At 35.7% G+C, this 20,756-nt stretch overlaps 1 protein-coding gene across 3 annotated transcripts in view; it reads left to right on the top strand.

Annotated features, from left to right (window-relative positions):
* Window positions 1–20,756, top strand: part of Nipped-B (Nipped-B cohesin loading factor) — a 228,697-nt gene that overhangs the window by 195,872 nt on the left and 12,069 nt on the right. For all 3 annotated transcript variants that reach the window (XM_069838332.1, XM_069838333.1, XM_069838331.1), the window contains 6 exons: window positions 2,614–2,811; window positions 4,827–4,893; window positions 7,968–8,158; window positions 11,747–12,064; window positions 13,098–13,244; window positions 17,442–17,674. In XM_069838332.1, coding sequence (XP_069694433.1) covers window positions 2,614–2,811; window positions 4,827–4,893; window positions 7,968–8,158; window positions 11,747–12,064; window positions 13,098–13,244; window positions 17,442–17,674 — 1,154 coding nt within the window. The remainder of the gene's footprint in view (window positions 1–2,613; window positions 2,812–4,826; window positions 4,894–7,967; window positions 8,159–11,746; window positions 12,065–13,097; window positions 13,245–17,441; window positions 17,675–20,756) is intronic.

Genomic DNA, 20,756 nt, shown 5'->3' with positions numbered 1-20,756 from the left:
GTTGTAGAAGATTAATGTTATGACGAAATTAATAAAAATATTGAAATTGTCTTAATGGGCTTTTATTGCTGATTATGTTGTAAGTAGTATTTTCAAGAATTTACCTGACTATACAAAATGCAAATGCGTTCTAATTATTAGAGATTGTGATGTGGAATTGTAGATACGGTACCTATAAATCTCGTAAGTTAATTTTAGTTTATCAATAGGGGTGGTTAAAGTAGTCTATATGTTTTGTAATACATCCACTTGTTGATATATGTCTGCACAAGATCTTGACTCACCAAGATCTTCACAATGTTAATTAGTCAAGAGTACCTATATAGATTCAGGTTGTCACAAGTATACATTGAAAAAACATTTCAATAGGTACAGCAAAAGTTAATATTACTGTATTTTGTGATGTAAATGTCCCATAGACATATATTTCTGAACAATTATTATAATTTAAAAAATGACAAGAAAGGAGGGGGAAAACGTTAAGTTCAATCATTCAAATAACATAAAAAAATGAAAAATATACAGTAATTACTTTCTAACAGTCCTATACTGTAATTTAATTTAATTTAGGCTTGACCCTTTCCAATTGTTCCTCTTTTTCAATTAGATAAGATAGCTTTCAATTTCAGCATGGTCCATCTACATTAGCGTCTATGACAATTTGTAAGAATGGAGAGGGACTTGGTTAGTCATTCATTTTGTCTCTGATGCTTTTTAAAATGGGGAAAAGACGTGAAAATAACTTGAAGAAACAGAGTTTTTTTTTTTTTTTGCGAAAAGTTCACGAATTGAAAGGTCAACTATTTGAGGGTTTTCACCAACAGTAACAAAAAAAAACTCTAAGAAAGAAGCTTGGATGGAATTGTGGGATTTTGCTCTATCAATTGGCTTGGTAATGAGTGATAAAGATTATATTTATGTATGTAACGCAACATGTCCAAACATGAGAACCAGAACTGTGTTAAGTACGTAATATTTTTCTTTGTCTGCAATTGTATTTTAGTCTGTTTTAATTTAATTCCATGCATGTCTGATACATAATGATATTGTCCACCACTACCCAACCAATGCAGAGCAATTTGTAGCTGTTGCTGAGAAGTTAACGATTTATTCCTTTCTGTGGGATGTTCTAACAAGTTATCAATTCTTTGAAGGACATATCCAAATGTTTCAAAATTTAAGCAAAACCTTTCATTATTCATTATATTCGTAACTTTCTTGCATGGTTGTAGGATATTCGTTGTCTAAAATTTCTTGGACATCTGACAAACACTCCCTCTTCATCACTATTTGAGTCAGAATTAACTATTTCAAATGTTTTCACGGTTTTATCTTCAAAATCTAACCCTACATTGGCATTTACTTTTTACAAATTATTAAACTATTACTTAAAGTACAGTCATGGAACTAACGTTCATATTATTAATAAATTTAATTATCTTTGCTGCTTTTGAAACACTTTAGTAATTTTATTATTTATTTTAGTAATATTATGAGCGTTTACAATAATAAATAATATTATTAACTATTACTTTTATGAAACAGAACAGTAATAATATTACTTAATGCTATTACCATTTTAGTAATGGTATTAAATTATTACCTTTATGAAATAGGGCCCTGGTCTGGACGTCAAAAACAGAAAATTACAAACCACTTCAGTCGATGCACAGCACTTTCAAATATGACTCAGATTGGCATTCAAGAACAAGAATTAATAAAGATCACTGGTCATAGCTATGCATCTTTCCTGAAACCCTATTTACAAATAAATGAAGAGCACCATTCGGAAATCCTGAATAAGTTGAGGGATACACCATGTACATCAACGAGTTCACTTCTTTTACACACACATCCAATATAACATCAACTGAACCACCAACCACTAAAACATTGAAATTTGAAAATTATACTTTCAATTATTGTTTCTTTTAAAATTATTAATGTTTATTTTTTATTTCATCATCGTTAATTAAAACGTTTCTTATATATTTCATCATCCCTAATTAAAACTTTTCTAACACTTGTTTATATTATTTAGGTTATGTTATAGCTTCTGCTATATGATATTATGGATAGTCACGTATCAGAGATTGTTTAATACTAAGATTTATTGAAAATCATCTGTCAAGTGACGTTGATTACTGGGATCCGGATGATTGAAGTGCAATGCAGATGTTTTAATAAAAATGAAACTGAATCAACAAAGCCTTCTTGACTAGTAACCGTTCAATGAAGATTCCATAGTTGGCACCACAGATCACAAACAGCTGATAACAAGAAAACATAATCATAAAACACTACTGCCCTCTAGCATAATGTTGAGATGGTACAATAATACATTTGAAGACAGGTGTATTTTCGTAAGCCAGTTAATATTTAATTGTATTGGAGTACTTTGTTACTTCTAATCTTTATATACTTTCTTCTAATCGTGTAATAGTCAATTAAATCCCACTCGAGTTTTGATTTTCTCTAGATAAATCAAAACCTCTAGTGAGATTACTGTTGATAACCTTTTGTTATATTTCAATGAATTCATGAAAACTAACAGAAGTTTTAAGTTTTTGCATATATCATCTTACGTTTAATTCGTGTTTCCTTTTTTCGAAGGACGACATCAAGGACCAAGTGTGTGATACATTAGCTTATTTTGTGCAACAACCAAACGAAGATATTCAATTGTTTACATTGAAAGCAATTGGTTCACTGTGCATACGTCATTATGATTTCATGCTTGGAGTTGAACTCAAGACCCTTTATCATCGTCTTCTTACAGAAGATGATGCTCCCCTTCATATGAGAACACAGGTAATGAAATATTTAATTCCTTATGTAATAAACCGCATGTTTTCTAATATTACGATTTAAACCTTGTGATTTGATTCTGACCTGTCACTAGTAAACAGCAAATAATCAGTTACACATTATTATATGTGAATAGTCCTGCATGATTTTGTCAACTGTTATCTAATGCTTTGTCAAATGATTAATAAGATTACATTAGACATCCTCTCTACAAATTGTGGCCAGTATTATTTAAACCATTGTCTGACGAAAAAATCGTCAAAATTTATCAGGTAAAGTGATAGAAAAGTAAACTTGGGATTGTGTTGGCAGTGAAATATTTCTTTCTGTCTTTGGACTTGCTGATAACTTTTCTTTCCATCAACATATTGATATTCATTACCATATCATAGTTTATATATATTTTGATGTACCGAAGTACATATGATATTTCCGTGCAGATATTCTGCGTCATCATATGATGAAAGAGTGATGGAACGGAGAAAAATTCTCTCCGGCGGCGGGATTTGAACCCGGGTTTTCAGCTCTACGTGCTGATGCTTTATCCACTAAGCCACGCTGGATACAACCCCGACGCCGGTTAGAATCGTCTCAGATTAAGCTCCATCTCTTGGGTTCCCTCTAGTGGCCGCCCTCTGCACTACGTCATAGATGTCTATGAACGCAGGACCGAAGTCCATACATGTGTTGAGGTGCACTCGAATGAGTGACTGGTTGGCCGGGATCCGACGGTATAGGCATATCATATATATTTTGATGTACCGAAGTACATATGATATTTCCGTGCAGATTTTCTGCGTTATCATATGATGAAAGAGTGATGGAACGGAGAAATATTCTCTCATATGTACTTCGGTACATCAAAATATATATGATATGCGTAATAAATCACTTTGTGATTTAAGACGGCGCCTATACCGTCGGATCCCGGCCAACCAGTCACTCATTCGAGTGCACCTCAACACATGTATGGACTTCGGTCCTGCGTTCATAGACATCTATGACGTAGTGCAGAGGGCGGCCACTAGAGGGAACCCAAAAGATGGAGCTTAATCTGAGACGATTCTAACCGGCGTCGGGGTTGTATCCGGCGTGGCTTAGTGGGTAAAGCATCAGCACGTAGAGCTGAAAACCCGGGTTCAAATCCCGGTGCCGGAGAGAATTTTTCTCCGTTCCATCACTCTTTCAAATCATATGTACTTCGGTACATCAAAATATATATGATATGCGTAATAAATCACTTTGTGATTTAAGACGGCGCCTATACCGTCGGATCCCGGCCAACCAGTCACTCATTCAAGTGCACCTCAACACATGTATGGACTTCGGTCCTGCGTTCATAGACATCTATGACGTAGTGCAGAGGGCGGCCACTAGAGGGAACCCAAGAGATGGAGCTTAATCTGAGACGATTCTAACCGGCGTCGGGGTTGTATCCGGCGTGGCTTAGTGGATAAAGCATCAGCACGTAGAGCTGAAAACCCGGGTTCAAATCCCGCCGCCGGAGAGAATTTTTCTCCTTTCCATCACTCTTTCATCATATGATGATGCAGAATATCTGCACGGAAATATCATATGTACTTCGGTACATCAAAATATATATGATATGCGTAATAAATCACTTTGTGATTTAAGACGGCGCCTATACCATCGGATCCCGGCCAACCAGTCACTCATTCGAGTGCACCTCAACACATGTATGGACTTCGGTCCTGCGTTCATAGACATCTATGACGTAGTGCAGAGGGCGGCCACTAGAGGGAACCCAAGAGATGGAGCTTAATCTGAGATGATTCTAACCGGCGTCGGGGTTGTATCCGGCGTGGCTTAGTGGATAAAGCATCAGCACGTAGAGCTGAAAACCCGGGTTCAAATCCCGGCGCCGGAGAGAATTTTTCTCCGTTCCATCACTCTTTCATCATATCATAGTTTACTTTTTAAATTTACCAATTGCGATACTATAGTATCGTACTTTTATGTTATCATATTTAGTAACAGGAGTTAATCAATTTTTGCAGGTCTTGAACAACATTGAGTTATACCTCCAAGAGGAAGAGAGACGCATGATCAAACAAGATCAGGAGTGTAAGTAAATGCTAATCCATATCTATAGTGAGGGTCACATAAGAACAGTTCCTAAACAGCAAATATTGCCATCTTGTCAGTGTTGCCAACTGTTACCAGATATCACACGATCCTACGTAATAATTACTTATTTACTTACAGTACTTTATGTTGGAAGGTTATTCTAAATAATTCAATAATTTGTAACATATTTTCGTAGGCAAACTATATGGGAAAGGGATCAACATGTCAAGTATTTTGTCTGGTAATACGAAATTCATTGATTTGACTAAGCAATTAACTCACGAGACCTAACCTAAAAATGTATTTTGTTTGACCACATTAAATTATTAGTACCAACTCCGAAAACTTAACCTGATTATAGTCTTGAATTATAACCACAACCCAACACATAAAATAACTGATATTAATTAATTATTAGTATTTTCATATTTCACTAGCTTCCAGTAGCCAACTCAGAAATCTAGTACAATTTTATTTTCATGGAACTCCAGTACCGACAAATATTGTCGATATTTGTCTCAGCTGCCAACATACCAGTTACAAAATCACTACCATTTGTAGTATTTGTCAGTATCGAAATTCGAAACGAAGTTGGCAAAAGAAAATTCAACCTGCAAACTAAAAAATCACCACAATACACTAGCATATGTAGTAATGGGGGGAAAATGGTTAGGTTTCACCCTTAGGATATGAAGTAAGGTGATCTGGACTATAAATCGTTATTTTTCTTACAAATATTGTACGGCTGCTACAGAGAAGGAGTCGATTTCTGACGTCTCTAGTAAAATACATGGAAGTTACAGGGCCAGAGTACAATGTTCAGACTAACAGCATTCCCCTTCTCCTTACCCCATTGGTAGTCAGTCATCAGGATGGCGGGTGGGAGGAAGGGCAGGCAGATAAGCACGGGAGGGAAGTTAGGGAATATATCTCTGTGGTAACACCATTTCCACTTCCTGTGTTGTGCCAGAAAGGCGAGTGATGTATCCAGCTCTCAATGGCTGAGGGATTGGAGCAGGGGCGACCCGTCCTTATGTGCTACAGCACAATGATAATTTTTTCTCAAATAATGTATTTGTAATACCAAAGTATTTGATCTGCCATTTGACAATTTCCCGTGGTTATGTTCACGACGCGTTATAAAGTGTTTAGTCTTCGCTCTTCGCTGCCTCAGGGGGTTTGTTGTGCTACTCAAAACTCCTCATGAGAATGTAGACAGTTATGCGCATGTGCGAAGCTGAAATCACTGCTCTGATTAGCTATTTTTACGCGGGAAATTGCTGTAATCAGCTTCAGCACTACACAACTTGGAGATTGCAAAAGTAAAGCGTAACGAAAGAATGCTTGTTTGTGGAGGAACTCGGAACTATTTACAATGTATTTGGTAATTCAAGTGTCCGATTGCTGCTGCCATCTACCTGTTAAAGTCGCTGTCAACAGCTATACTATGCTGAACAAAAGAGTGTTCCAGATACAACTTGGATTTCTATACGGAAGACCTGACTTCCGAAACAGTCTGTTCAATTGTTACAATACATAATCTCCAACAATTTACAGGATCCATTCTGTGAAGTAACGAAGTTGTTAAATATTTTGGTAACAACACCAATGACCACTGCTGAGCCAGAAAGATGTTTTTCTTGCTTGAAACGCATAAAAACGTTTTTAAGGAACACTATGTCCCAGGATCGTCTCACTGCTCTTGCAATACTGTCAATAGAAAAGTGTATGATGTCCAAGATGGAGGGGTTTAACACCCAGTGACAAGTTCTGCAGTACGAAAGAACGTCGTATGGACTTCATATTTCATTACTAGGCGAGACTCCAAATTAAGATAAATACATATAAGTGTAGGCCAATACAGTAGGTCGATATAGAGATTGTAGCACACTCATTATTTAAACCACCAGCCGCTACTGGATTGGAGTACAAAAATATACGTTATGGAGCCATCATAAATCGCTTCTTTCCCTGGAGGAGTTTGTCATAAAAATGAGATCACTAGAACTAAAGTTTCTTTCAGTCACAGTATTTTTAAATATCTTCATTTCTCTTAATTTTTGTGTACAGTATTAATTTTTCAAAGAGTAATGAATTACGGCATAAAAAAATATTAATTTAAAAGTTAATTTAGAATAGGAACAATTTTATTCAGAATGCCTCTTAATATGTTGTTTGCTAATGCTGAATTTCTCACAATGAAATCATTAATTCTCTCGCTCTCCAATATTTTTCACTCAAGGACGCCAAGTTGATAGTGGCTTGGTAGTGCTGAAGATGATTTTGATCCATTTCCTCCTGAAGGTCACATAGGGGCAAAGTGGTGAAGGAGCTATTCCAATCCTGTGGAGATGCTTGGTTAAGCAGTCATGGCCCGTAAACAGTCTAAAAATTGCAACTGCATTCTTCCTTGGGTATCCAGTGATGTTTTGGGTTGAGACAGATTCCCACCTTTTATATTTTTGGAAATTTGGAAATGATTTGTTATAATTTTGTGGTATTGTGAAGTAATCATTCTTTTTGTTGTATAATAGGATAATTGTGTAGCAGGTTTTTGAATAGTACCACAGCCCTTTTTGGCAAGATAATCAGCAGTGTCGTTGCCAGTCAATCTGCAGTGTGCTGGTATCCATTGAAAAACTATTTTTTTCTTTAGGTTGTTGAGGTGAAAGATAACGATTGCAGCGATGTGACAGCTATAATTGAAAACAGAACTTACTTTAAGAACACGCCTTGTAGTAGCCTGTGTACTGTGAAGACAAGTGGCAATATACTCCTCCACCTGGATGTTGCTTGTTGCATTGTAAAGAGTCATCTGTAAATATTTTTAGCTGCTCATTTTGTGGGTACCTTTTTCTTAAAGTCTGCAGTGCTATTGAGCTCTGAAGTTACGGTGGCTCACTGGATTTACTAATCATTTGCGTGTTTTTCTATTGATATTGTGGGCTGTTTATTAATGGTCATGCTGTTTCTACTTATGTGTCGTTCATGACTTTTTTGTATATTCTTTAAATTCAGTGTGTTTTTTAATGTGTTATTTGAAAATATATCATAAATGAATGTAATTGCAGGGGCCAAATTATCAAAACAAGAAAACCTGAAGGAAATGGGAGATGTGTCATCAGGAATGGCGAGCACGGTTATCCAGTTGTACCTGAAAGAAATTTTGGAATCTTTCCTTCATCCTAATGTTGGAGTAAGGCAAGCTGCTCTGAAAGTAATTCAGCTCATCTTGCAACAGGGATTGGTCCATCCTGTGCAGGTGAGTGCTTTCATGGTTTTTCTCAGGATATGTAATTTGTTATTCTTTTCCTAAATGAGATATGGTATTTAATAACATTTTAACGTGTAACTTCTATGTATGACCTACACTAATAGAAAAAGTTAAATGATCTGGTGGAACAGAAATTACACTGACATCAATCAACTTTGGTCACAGTGGAAATGCTTACATCATATCTGATAAGCCAACATTGCCAACGAATCCGTCATACAGATTTATTTAATGCTTGTTTCTTCATATCTAGATTGTATAATCAATCCTATTAATCGCTAGGGCTAGGATTTTGATGAAATTGAATCTTTTTTCTAGTAAGCCAGAAACATAGCTGCTTTAGTATTTATATGTTATGTGATAAACTGAGTGTTTTAAGACACATTTGTTAGGACATTTTTTTTTTGCATTTTTTGCCTGTTTCAACTCATAAGAGCATCTTTTGTGTTATTTGGGCATTTTTGAGGCGTTTTCACTTAATTTTGGCCACAAATCCCCATTATTAATATAAAATAATGTTTATTTCTTTTGATATTTTGTCTACATATTTTGTCCATTAATACCCTTTATTTTTTACTTGGTTATTTAACGACACTGTACCAACTACGAGATTATTTAGCGTCGATGGAGTTGGTGATAGTGATATGATATTTGGCGAGATGAGGTCGAGGATTCGCCATAGATTACCTGACATTTGCTTTACGGTTGGGAAAATCTCGGAAAAAACCCAACCAGATAATCAGCCCAAGCGGGAATCGAACCCGCGCCCGAGCGCAACTCTTGATCGGCAGGGAAGCACCTTAACCGACCAAGCTGTGCCGGTGGCTAATACCCATTATTTTGTATGATATTTTAATCGTTTTTCTACACAAATACTGCCCTTTTAACGTAGTACACCCCATGTAATGGGTTATTCCAATCATCCCTTCAACATAGACTCCTCTATACTTGCTGATAAGAGTGGTCTTGTGATGGGCTACATGGAAACTACATCAGGTAAAATAATTAATTATAGTGTACCACTTACAAAAAATTATGTAAAATTAAATAAACTTAAATGTTGGTACTAGAATTTAATTTAATTACTAGTCTAAATATTAAGTAGCGCAAAACTCCTTTTCCTACTAAGCCAATTTTAGAATGTAAGATCAACTTTTAGGGCATTTATAAGGGCATTTTTGAAAGATTTTTAGGTCATAAATGCATTGCTTTTAGGACTTTTTTATGATTTATAGGTCATCAAAATCCTAGCCCTATTAATCGCAAATATGTCTATCATAGGGGTCATTTGAGGAGCATAATTTGAAATGTACAGAGAATATCTTTTAACAGTCCCAGAGAGTTGTAATTTCCTGGTTGCGGCTGCAGAGCCAATATTTTGTGCTCAAAATGTTCCCCGTTGACTGCTACACATTGCTGACACCTTCTTATAAAATTATTTTTGACTTTCACAAGTTCAGCAGCCAGATTGACTCCATTTCAGCTCTTATGTAGTCTTTTACGGTCATTTATTAAACCTGTTTCTTTGAATTTCTTTAGCTAGGTTTTTTTTATTGTTTTTTACACAAGGTACGTGTCTGTTTGGAAATTTCTGTCTGAACTTGCATCTCATTTTCGCACAAGATTTTCTATATTTTATTTATTATAAATATATACACGCTCACGTAAATTAACATGTCACACACTAAACACTAACTTCACACAAATAATTAAGCATAACTCAGAAACTAAGGAGCATTGGAGTGTGCATCCACCCCATACGGCAGCCCTCTAGCACTGAGACCACCAACCGGGAACTGCGTCATCAGCATGTTAGTCACAAGGTCGCCTGGGGCAGGAAGCAGCAACCCTCCGAGACAATTAAAAGATATTCCCTGTAGACGAAAATAAATTTGATAATTTTTCTTACTTTATCTTTCATGCTGTGAATTCTAATCATTTCATGTGATCATTTCTGTAAACCATGAAACAAGTGCATAACAGTGGTTGGGTGGAGAGTAATAAAAACTTGTCTGGTTTAAGAATAATTAAGTTTTTCGTCAATCCTATAAAACTTCCTTGATATAATATGTTTTGAAATGATGCTTCTAATTTCAAAACTGCTATAATGGGCAGTTTGTTGATATTTTAAACCACTATTCAGCTTTGTTGGAGAACAGAATATTGGAAAGAAATGATTTACCTTTTAATAATGCACATCTAGATTGAAACTATTAAGACAAATATTTAAAAGCATGTTCTCTCGTGAACTCAGCAGAAACCTTCCCGTGCATGCATAAATCTGCTTTACTGAAACTTCGAAAATTTCAGCAGGCTATTTTGGGGGGGGGGGTGACCACTGTACATTCTACTAGGTGTTCATTTCAAAATGTGTCATGACGTCACTGTTGTGAGTCTGTGATTTGAAGCGAGTTTCAGCTTTTATGTCAGAGAAGTTGCCTATATTCAAGGCGTTCAATCTGAACTTGAGAACGTGTACAGTATAACTTGAACATCGTAGCAACAGATGGCGGTCTGTACAGTCTGTGTGCTACCATAACCTCTTTCGAACTGTGTTTTGCGTGGGCAAATCGTACGCAGGGTATTTGTTATCATTGGTTGCGTACGGCAACATTCCACAATACAAATCAAATGCTCCGTGTCCATGTTGACCGTCGAAGTTAAGGCCCATTCACAATGCAAATTAAACATAACCGTAACATAAACACAGAAGTTTGCGCCCAGGCTACCAAATGGGATCATTCACAATTATTCACATAAGCATTGACATAAACATTACCGTAAGACGTTAACATGAAAGTTTGCAAACTCCAAACTTTCATGCTTATGCTTATGTGATTTGCAAACAGAAGACAATCGTGGAGTGCTGAAGTATACGACAGAATATGAGGAAATGGCGTCGTTGTTATGTTTCCATGGTTACCAAGTATGTTTGCTGTTATGTTTATGTTCCCATCGTGAATGATGGTATGACTTCTTGATTTTACTGTAACGTTAAGTTAACGCTTACGTTATGTTTAATTTTCATTGTGAATGAGCTTTAATGTCAATGAATACGTAAGTAATCGACTTGACTCTCTCTGCATATCCCGACAGTAAGAAAAAAATTCACCTCAGTAGACTACGTGTTTCTAAACAGTTCACATTCCTGCCACTACCGGCATTACCGTACGTATCAGTACGTACTCTTCAGAATGAATGCCGTACTTGCTAGGCAACTTCTCTGCCACATAGGTAATTCGCCTTTGCGGAAGTGTAGGAAGATTGAATTCTCTAGGCTCATCGGCTAGCCACATGACGGCATACAGCGAGCCATGACACACTTTGAACTGAACACCCAGTATAACTGTACTATGTGAGTATTTTTTCTATGTCAGAATTGCAAGAACAGAGGGCTGGTGGGAGGTACATGTCATAAAATTAATTACAGCCATTGTGTTGGTGATGCACACATCATAGTCAAGATACAGTTCAGCAACTCTTGTCAATATTTCCATTGGCTGTCGATAGTTGTAAGCAGCTCAAAATTTGAATGTTACAAAATGTTGTGCCTAATGTTTCTAATTTGTGTTGCAGATCGTGCCATACTTGATATGTATGAGTACAGACAATGAGAAGGTGGTAAGTCATAGTGCCGACAAGCAGCTGCAAGATATCGAGAAGAAATATCCAGGATTCATACACATGAAGTCGCAGTCTGGTATAAGACTTTCGTATAAGCTTCAGAAAATCCTCCAGTCTGATGATAGTTCAGGGATTGTTCGTGGCTACAGGGTACGGGAAGGAGAATTTCCTGGCGCCCTCAATGGATTTCTCTACTCCATTCTTCGAAACACGAAACAGCAGCGGAGAGCTCTCGTCTTGTCAATCCTCAAGCAGTTTGATGAACAAGTGGTATGTTTTTATTTATTTATGCCTATAACAGGGCAAAGCCCCAATTACAATAGACAATACAGATATTCGTTTACAAAAAAAAAAAAAAACATAGATAACATGAAAAAATAAAAAAAAGAGATGAAACAGATATAAGTGTAAATACAAATTAAAATGGAAAATGAGAAAAGGAAAGAAAAAAAAAAGAACAAACAATAGATACTAACTAAATAAGAGATACAGATATAGATATAAATGAAAAATACAAAATAAAATAAATGAAAAATAGTTAAATATAGATATCATAGCCAAAAATGTAAACTGTAGCTATAATTGGCAAATTACAGAGTAACAAATAGCAATATCATATAAAATCAACTACCTTCAGTATATTAATAAGAAAATGTTTGTATTCCATGTAAGAAATGCGGAAATCTAGATCCCATGTTTTACATATTTCATTGAAATTTGAACACATTTTTAACACTGGTGAATTTTTATGTGATGAAGTGTTTGGTTTTTTATAATATAACCATTGGCAATTTCTTAAATGTGATGTTCTAGCGTTGATCTGGATTTGTGATAATATTTCGCTATTATCCAGTAGAATTAATAAATTTAAAGGAAATCAATGTAAAAATAATAATAAATATTCACGTGAATAACCCAAAGAACAAGAATAAATACCAGAATAATATATACCATGTTGACTTGCTCAGCAAGTAATCTACGACTGGCAAGAGACATTAAATTAAATTCAGCAAGTAGATTGTTGTACGAAATTTTGTTATGGAGGGCTGAACAATGATATCTTCTAAAATACAGATATCTAGAGCTGGCTACCACGTACTCATTGCGAAACATTTGGCAATGCTGACCTGTCACCATGGTCTCTGGTTGGCTGATTTGAGCAGTTACCATGGTGATGCCTTAAAGTCACTGAGCTGTCAATATGTTTCTAGTTTTGTATAGACTGTAATGAATATTTTAAAATGATATAGTTGCAGTGAATTGTCCATATTAATGAAATTATTGATACTGTTTTTTCTTTCAGAAAACCAGCCTGTCTCAGATGTTGTTCCTGTCAGATAACCTGGCCTACTTTCCATACCAAGTGCAGGACGAACCTCTGTTCATCATTCACCACATAGACATCATGATCTCAGTGTCTGGCACTAATCTTCTTCAATCTTTTCGTGAGGTAGGTCATTACTGTGGGACCCTGTGCAGTACCACATTATTTTGAAGTGTTGTCACATCTTTTGCCTATTTCTTTTTCACTCTTTAGGGAATTCTTCGGTATGTACGTGATCTTTTTCTTTATTATTAAAACAGTTCCAGCTTTAAGGCCCGTAACACACTTGCAGAGTTTTCGCTAGCGAGAAATGTGTTGCGAGAAAGAGGCGAAGAGCCTTCCTCCACACTCTTGGCGAGTTCTCGCTATCACAGATAACACCTCGCTATGATCATCTATGCACTGCCTTCATCCTAGATCATGGGTATATATGATCTAGGCCTTCATGCAGAAAGCATTTATCTGATTATAGTAATGTCTCGTTGGGGGAAATATTATAGGTTATGTATTTACGTATATTGTCGTACTTAAATATATAACCTCTAAGTATATTGTCGTACTTTACAAATTACGTACGAACACTATGTTGAATCTGAGTATTCAGATGATGAGGAAATGGAGTTACATGAACATATTTTGTTCATAAAAAGAAGAAGTAGGCCAAAAATTAAAGCCAGAAATATCTGAAAATCACATTGTATCTTACGAAAATAAGGGCGAGTTTTGGACACTGGTTTCGACTTGAATGATGATACGTTTAGGCATTATTTTAGGTTCAATGGACCACAGTTTTTTTTTTTTTTTTTTTTTTGCCATTCATGATATGATAGAGAATTCTTTGCTATATTCTGATTAAAATTGCGTAAACTGTTAAGACATATAGATACATTATTTCAAATGTTTAATCAATACTATTAAATCTCATCAAAATAAAATATAGCCCTATTTATTTTCAGATAATCTGATATTTGTCTCCAGATTTCTTCTTTAAGTTTCGTGTTTTTATAGTTTTCATCCCGTGTATCATATAAATAGGCCTACGGGTGACATCGTAAAAGTTCGATAAGTTTCTGATTGCAATTATCAGCCATCTTTCCTCATTTTCAAATAAAAACAATACAATTCATCGCCACCTGTGATATCTTTTTCTACATTCAATCGTCATAAAGAGTATAAATGTCAAACATCTTTGATAAATGTGTCAAGAAAATTTGCTGAGCTACCGATTCCAGCGAGAAACTCGCGCAAGGTTTTTGCCTCGAACTGGAATCTCTTCCAGTGTGTGGACGTCCATTTGAATCCATGTTATCAATCTTTGAATTTTCTCGCAACACATTTCTCGCTGGCGAAAACTCTGCAAGTGTGTTACGGGCCTAATGCAGGCATCACAAACACTTTGCCTGCTCATGCTTGCGATAGCGTTCAGTGTTCATAGAGAGATGTTTTCTGAGCACATAATGAGCCACTTGTAGGCCTAAGTGCTTTCAGATCACTTATAGGTTACCTTATAATAAAGAATGAGGAGAAATATTTTGCTGTTGCCTCATTCAAACACATTCTTAATGATGTGTGCAAGAAGAGATTTTCTGTTAAAAGAGAAAGTGTATAACAACAACAAAATGCAAAATGAATAGGCCTACCATCAGAATGTGCCATTTGTTGTGGTGCCCCATTCATCTTGTGCATTAACTTACACAAAACGAAAGACGGCTGACGTTCGTGCATGTCGTGTGTTGTGTGTTTGCTGTCTTAACATGTAAACAAGCCATAACTGTCAATGCCACAATCCACGTACAGCGGCTTGCACATTATCCGGACCTGTCACCACTCGACTTCTTCCTGTGGGGAACTGTAAAGGACAGTGTACCAGAACATTCTGACAACACCAGATGACATGCAGCAATGCATTCAACAGGCTTGTGTGTCCATTCAGCCAGCAATATGGCAGGCAGTCATACGGTCTTTCAGGGAATGCCTTTGAATGTGCATTAATGTGAATGGTCACCATTTGGAACATCTTCTGTGACTTTCAAAGCATAACATTATCACATTGGAAGTACGTTTTTGTTTCATTTTGTTGTTATTGATTAGGAAGGTGACATTGTGATACATTTTTGAACTCGTCTTAATTTAATGTTTTTAATCAATGTAACATGATTAAAGTATGTAGTGCTATTTGAAAAATTGATGACGTCACGTGTATCTTGTACCATAATGTAGTTACATGCACCAAATCTCCACACTCATGTTAGCCCCTCGTTCTAACATAATGTTCAAAATCAAAAATTCCAATACCTATCCAAACAAAAATTTATAATAGGTGCACAAGATAAATGGGACATCCTGTATGTGTGTATATATATATATATTATTTATTTATTTATTTTCTGAGTGAAGTGACTGCCATTTGTTGTGGTCTGTCTGAGTAAATATGAAAAAGAGAGTAAAATTTCCGAAGACATGTGTCCGACTTTATATATTAATAGCATGGTAATTCTCAGTGTCATCCCACTGATCATTAATTTCTTCATTGTCACCAACACCACCATGTGCACGAAAAGACAGAGCACTTCAGTTCGTGAAAATGTCCATTTCGTTCCCGGAACCGTACAGTGTATGTTATAATGGTTAGTTCGTGAAGCTGCCACTAGTAACGTGAGCAGAAATGGGTAGTACATACATTCTTTGTATATAATTTGTTATTTACATTAATCTATTGCTTACTCTTTAGTGTTAATACCTTTTGTGTTAAATTTTTTGTTAAAGTTTGTCGTTGTTTAATAGTGAGGAATATTACTTACTTACCCCTGGACTCATACTGGCAATTTTCCTGGAAGCCATACTTACCTCAGAGCTCATTCAACTGTCCACCGCATATTTAATACACTTGTAATAATTATGTTGATTATTTATTTCCATAAAATTTCTCTTTCAGTGGAATTTCAGGACAGTGTAAATTTAAGCGGTCCAGTGTTTATTTTTGTACAAGAGTCGACCTGGTTGGCGAGTTGGTATAGCGCTGCTTTCTATGCCCAAGGTTGCGGGTTCGATCCCGGGCCAGGTCGATGGCATTTAAGTGTGTTTAAATGCGACAGTCTTATGTCAGTAGATTTACTGGCATGTAAAAGAACTCCCGCGGGACAAAATTCCGGCACATCCGGCGACGCTGATATAACCTCTGCAGTTGTGAGCGTTGTTAAATGATTAGATTAGATTTTATTTTATTTAATAATAATAATAATAATAATGATTTATTTTAGCTGGCAGAGTTAAGGCCGTAAGGCCTTCTCTTCCACTCAACCAGCAGAAAGTGTATATACATATGCATATACATAAAAACGTTACATTAAAATACCCCAAAAGAGCAAAGCTCGTGTTCGGGGACAGTTCCATAACATAGATATACATACTTTGTAGACAAAATACTTAAGAAAAAAGGTCACATAAAGATGATAATAAAATTAGTAATAATAATACTAGTAATAACTGAGTGAAAAAAGAGACAATGTTGAGATTGGTGGATTAATATTAAATTATTATTAGTAGTATAATTAGTGCAGGTCATGTTGATATAGTAACCAAGATAAAATAGAAAAAATATACTTAGGATGGAAATAAACTTGTTTTACAATACATGGTACATAATATAAATACAGGGAAGTCTGTCATATAAATTTTTTAATTCTGGATCTGAAAATTTTATTGCTTAAAGTAGTCAATTCTGGATGAACCATAATTTGTACTGTGTAGTAAAGCAGCAGATGTGAAACATTTAGGTTCAACTAATCTAAGAATTTCATTTCGTCTTGTGTTATGATCATATGGCTGAGCTACAAATTTCATACTATTTTTATGATAGAATTTCATTAAAGAGTATTTATATATTTGGTCAATTCTAAAAACATTCAATTCGGAATGGATCAAATTTGTTGGATAATCAAGTCGCCTTTTCAGACAAATTTTGATTATACGTTTTTGCAACATAATTGGAGGAAAAAGAGCTGTTTTTGTAATGCCTCCCCATCCAGTTATACCATATTGGATAACAGATTCAACTATAGCCAAATAAACCAAACGTAATACATGAGTAGGCAAGTAATGGCGAAGGTTTACAAATTTGTAAATTGTTTTATGGATCCTGTTACATAAAAAGGTGAAAAACCATAAATAAACCATGTATAAGAGGATTCCATAGAACTTCCAGTCCGAAGTCTTCATGTAATGCTTCAGCTTGTAAGAGTTTTTATTCTATCCATATTGTCACACTAGCAAGCAAAGGCAGAGTGCAATGTTGCCATGTAGTTTTTTTTGTCTTTTGTGCAGGCTCTCCTTCCCGGCACAAACACGAATCAAGAAGCCAGGTTAAATCCAGAAACTGGAGCTACTGAACTTGTTTATGTCGAGGAAGAAGATGATGATGAAGATGAGGCTGTCCTACTTGGTAGAGTCCCAGACGATACAACTGTACTTCAGGAATGCATCACGGCTTCACAGGGATGTCTACTTCTTCTAGTTCTCAAGCAGCATCTGAAAGATCTCTATGGGATTAGTGATGCGTAAGTATTCACACAACTGCATGTAACAAGCAGTTTCATGATTGTAGGAAAAATTAATCCCGAAATGTAAACATGCTACAAGTTATGTCATCGTTTCGAACTAGTGTTACATTTCAGATGTATTAATTTTTTTTTTTTCATGATGACGCCATGGATGAATATATAATAGGATGCGAAACTTACTGAGTTTCCCGTAACACATACTAGAGGCACTGTTGTAGAAATTGACCTTGCTGCCACCTGTTGCGGGGAGGGGCGTTATTACATCTAGCAGCGCAGCAAGTATCAAAAATAAAAACTAATTACTCCATGCATTTAGCAGCGCACCTGGTGACGAAAATGTTAAACTGTGCAGAAAGTATTCCCTCCCACCCTCATCGATATTCAGAACTAACCCAATTTAAAATAAAACATTTACAATTTTATTCCTCACAGCATCTTCTACTGAAAATTCTTACCGGAGCCAACAGGAAGATAAAAGAGACGATCTGTTTTACACTACCCGATTAAAATATAACCAGACAGAGACAAAAAATAAAGCAAAAGGTTAGATAATTGGGATTGTATTCTTTGGGTATTTATTGTACAGCGCAATGGAAAAGACTGCAAGAACTACTTAATTGGTTCACTTTATTATATTACTATTACTTTACAATACATTCAACAACACTATTTTTACAATGTCCATAAACATCACTGTTTAACATACACTGCTTATACACACACGTATCACTTTATGTTCACTTATTAGCAAGTTTCTGTCTACCATGTCGTCTCCTCGACTCTCGAGCAATATCTCGAACGGATAAATAGAGAACTCTGGGTAATGTACCCAACACGTAGTTCTAATGTTCACCACCTACGACGTTGGGCGCTCATCATCTTATTTCAACCCCCCACGGCCAGATGGTGCTGACTGCAGTTTCTCATCCTATTATATATTTATCCATGATGACGCGTTATTTCCTACTTACTGCTGTTGTTGACATGCCATGTAAGTTTTTTATACCGCATGATGATTGGTTACTATAGAAACACTAGAACCGTGTGGTAAGTAAATTGGCTTACAAAAATGTCACACACAGCCAATTCTCAACTATGACCCGTTTACATTTTTGCAGGCACAAACAGAATTTTGTGACGCAAAATAGTCAGCTTATCGTTTCATTTTGTGAACATTGAAATCTAGGTATCTTTTGGTAATAAGTTTCATTGTTGCAGTCTAGAACCTAATAGTTTGGCATTTTGGCGTGTTGCTTGAAAAGACCTAAATCCCCAACTAGATCATTATTTTGTACCTGCTGTATAAGATGTTGTGTATTATCACAGTCTAATATATACAGTCACGAAGCTCAATACTTACCAAATATGCAAACATAGATAGTTGCTCACCACCAGGATCGCTACTATCACCTCATCACAGACCCTTTCCCCAGCAGACGATAAACTGTATTGTACTTTCGATATCGTATTTTTTGAAAAAATTAACACCTTCCTTCCACTATTGAAATGTGAAATACATAAGGTTTATATATTATTTTCATAAAGTATATATTATATTTTATAAACTCACCTTCCTGGATATTTCGGAAGAAGGATAACTCTAATCTATTTTTCTTACAATTTATAGTACCACAAACGTCTCCTTGTCCCATATTATTATTCAAATTATTGTATTTTAGCCATTTACAGTTATTACAACTGATAACGAATATTTCACAGTTTACACAACTTTTCACAACAAAGCGAAATAGGGCACAGTCAATGCCTTTTCGATCTACACCAGGCTGTAATATATGTTCGGGTTTTCTATTTCAGTGTATGGAGCTCAATGAAATATTGTAACTTTAATGCGTATCATTGCTAAGCTTTATTTAGTGTAATGTGTCCATAAGTTCCGTTTACTTCTTGTTGCATAATATGTTGCAGAAATAATTATAAAACTGTGTTATTTTAATGTGAAGAGAATTTTACGTGTTAACATAATCTGTTCGCATCAACATTTTAAGTTTAGAATGGAAGCTATTTTGAGGTTCAATAAAAACAAATTTATATCGTGATTTTAATTTAGCACATCTACCTTCCTTAATTGTAGACAGAAAATTTACCATACCACTCCTATGAAATTAGTGTACGTATGATTGTGTTACTTCGTCTCTTAGGTAGTAGATAAATACAATAATTCAGTACTCAATTGTAGTATTAAAATACAGACAAATAGAATGTTATGGATATCGTACATGACATTATGTTTAATTATAATGTATAATTGCGAATATAGGAATATAAGTTAAATGTAGTAAACATAACCTATAATATCCATATGACATAACATACATATGTAGTGGCAGGGCATTGGAGACCACTAAAATTAGACAGAAAGGGGCAACTGATACAGTAAACATAACCTATAATATCAACATATCTAAATATTCGTGTGGTGCAACTGAAAATTATTGAATCGTGCATAAATGAATGTACAAGAATTTTGCAATATTTAAGCCAAATAAAGGCAGGTACAGGTATTACACATACGAACAACGTGATTTTCACACCAAAAATAATATTACACCTTAACTCGCAAGGAATTATGTCTGAAGTGTCCCCTAATCATTGTTTTAAATTTTATTAATGCAATTACACTACGTTTTAGAGAAATATGTGTTTCTCTTTATGCATTTCAATTAATTTATATGGTTGAAACACCGCCCTTCGTGATCGGGTTAAGTGAGTCACATGGTCTACCTTACAGCCTGTATTAGATCACGATGGCTGTGACACAGTCTATTGTTCCTAGTACTCACAGCGCTCCAAGCGGCTAGCAACTATCGCGAGACATGCAACTGGTTGGCAAAAAATCATTCCAAGCTTCGTACTGTATACAGTAGACTGTGGTATTATCATGTTCGGGAATATGAAGGTGGGCTCAGCGGAAGTTGAAGGATAGTCTGAGGATTCTGATGGTTCGTGTTCCCATGGAATGACATAATCTTCCGCAGTAGGTGGAGGAATAAGGACAGGGAGTTCAAGAGACAGTGGCACAGGTTTTATGGCTGAAGAGAGATGAGGATATAAAACTTTA

Source organism: Periplaneta americana, chromosome 10, assembly GCF_040183065.1.
Source record: "Periplaneta americana isolate PAMFEO1 chromosome 10, P.americana_PAMFEO1_priV1, whole genome shotgun sequence".
Lineage (NCBI taxonomy): Eukaryota > Metazoa > Arthropoda > Insecta > Blattodea > Blattidae > Periplaneta > Periplaneta americana.
The sequence above is the reverse complement of the archived record's forward strand: the minus strand, read 5'-3'. Positions and strand labels throughout refer to the sequence as shown.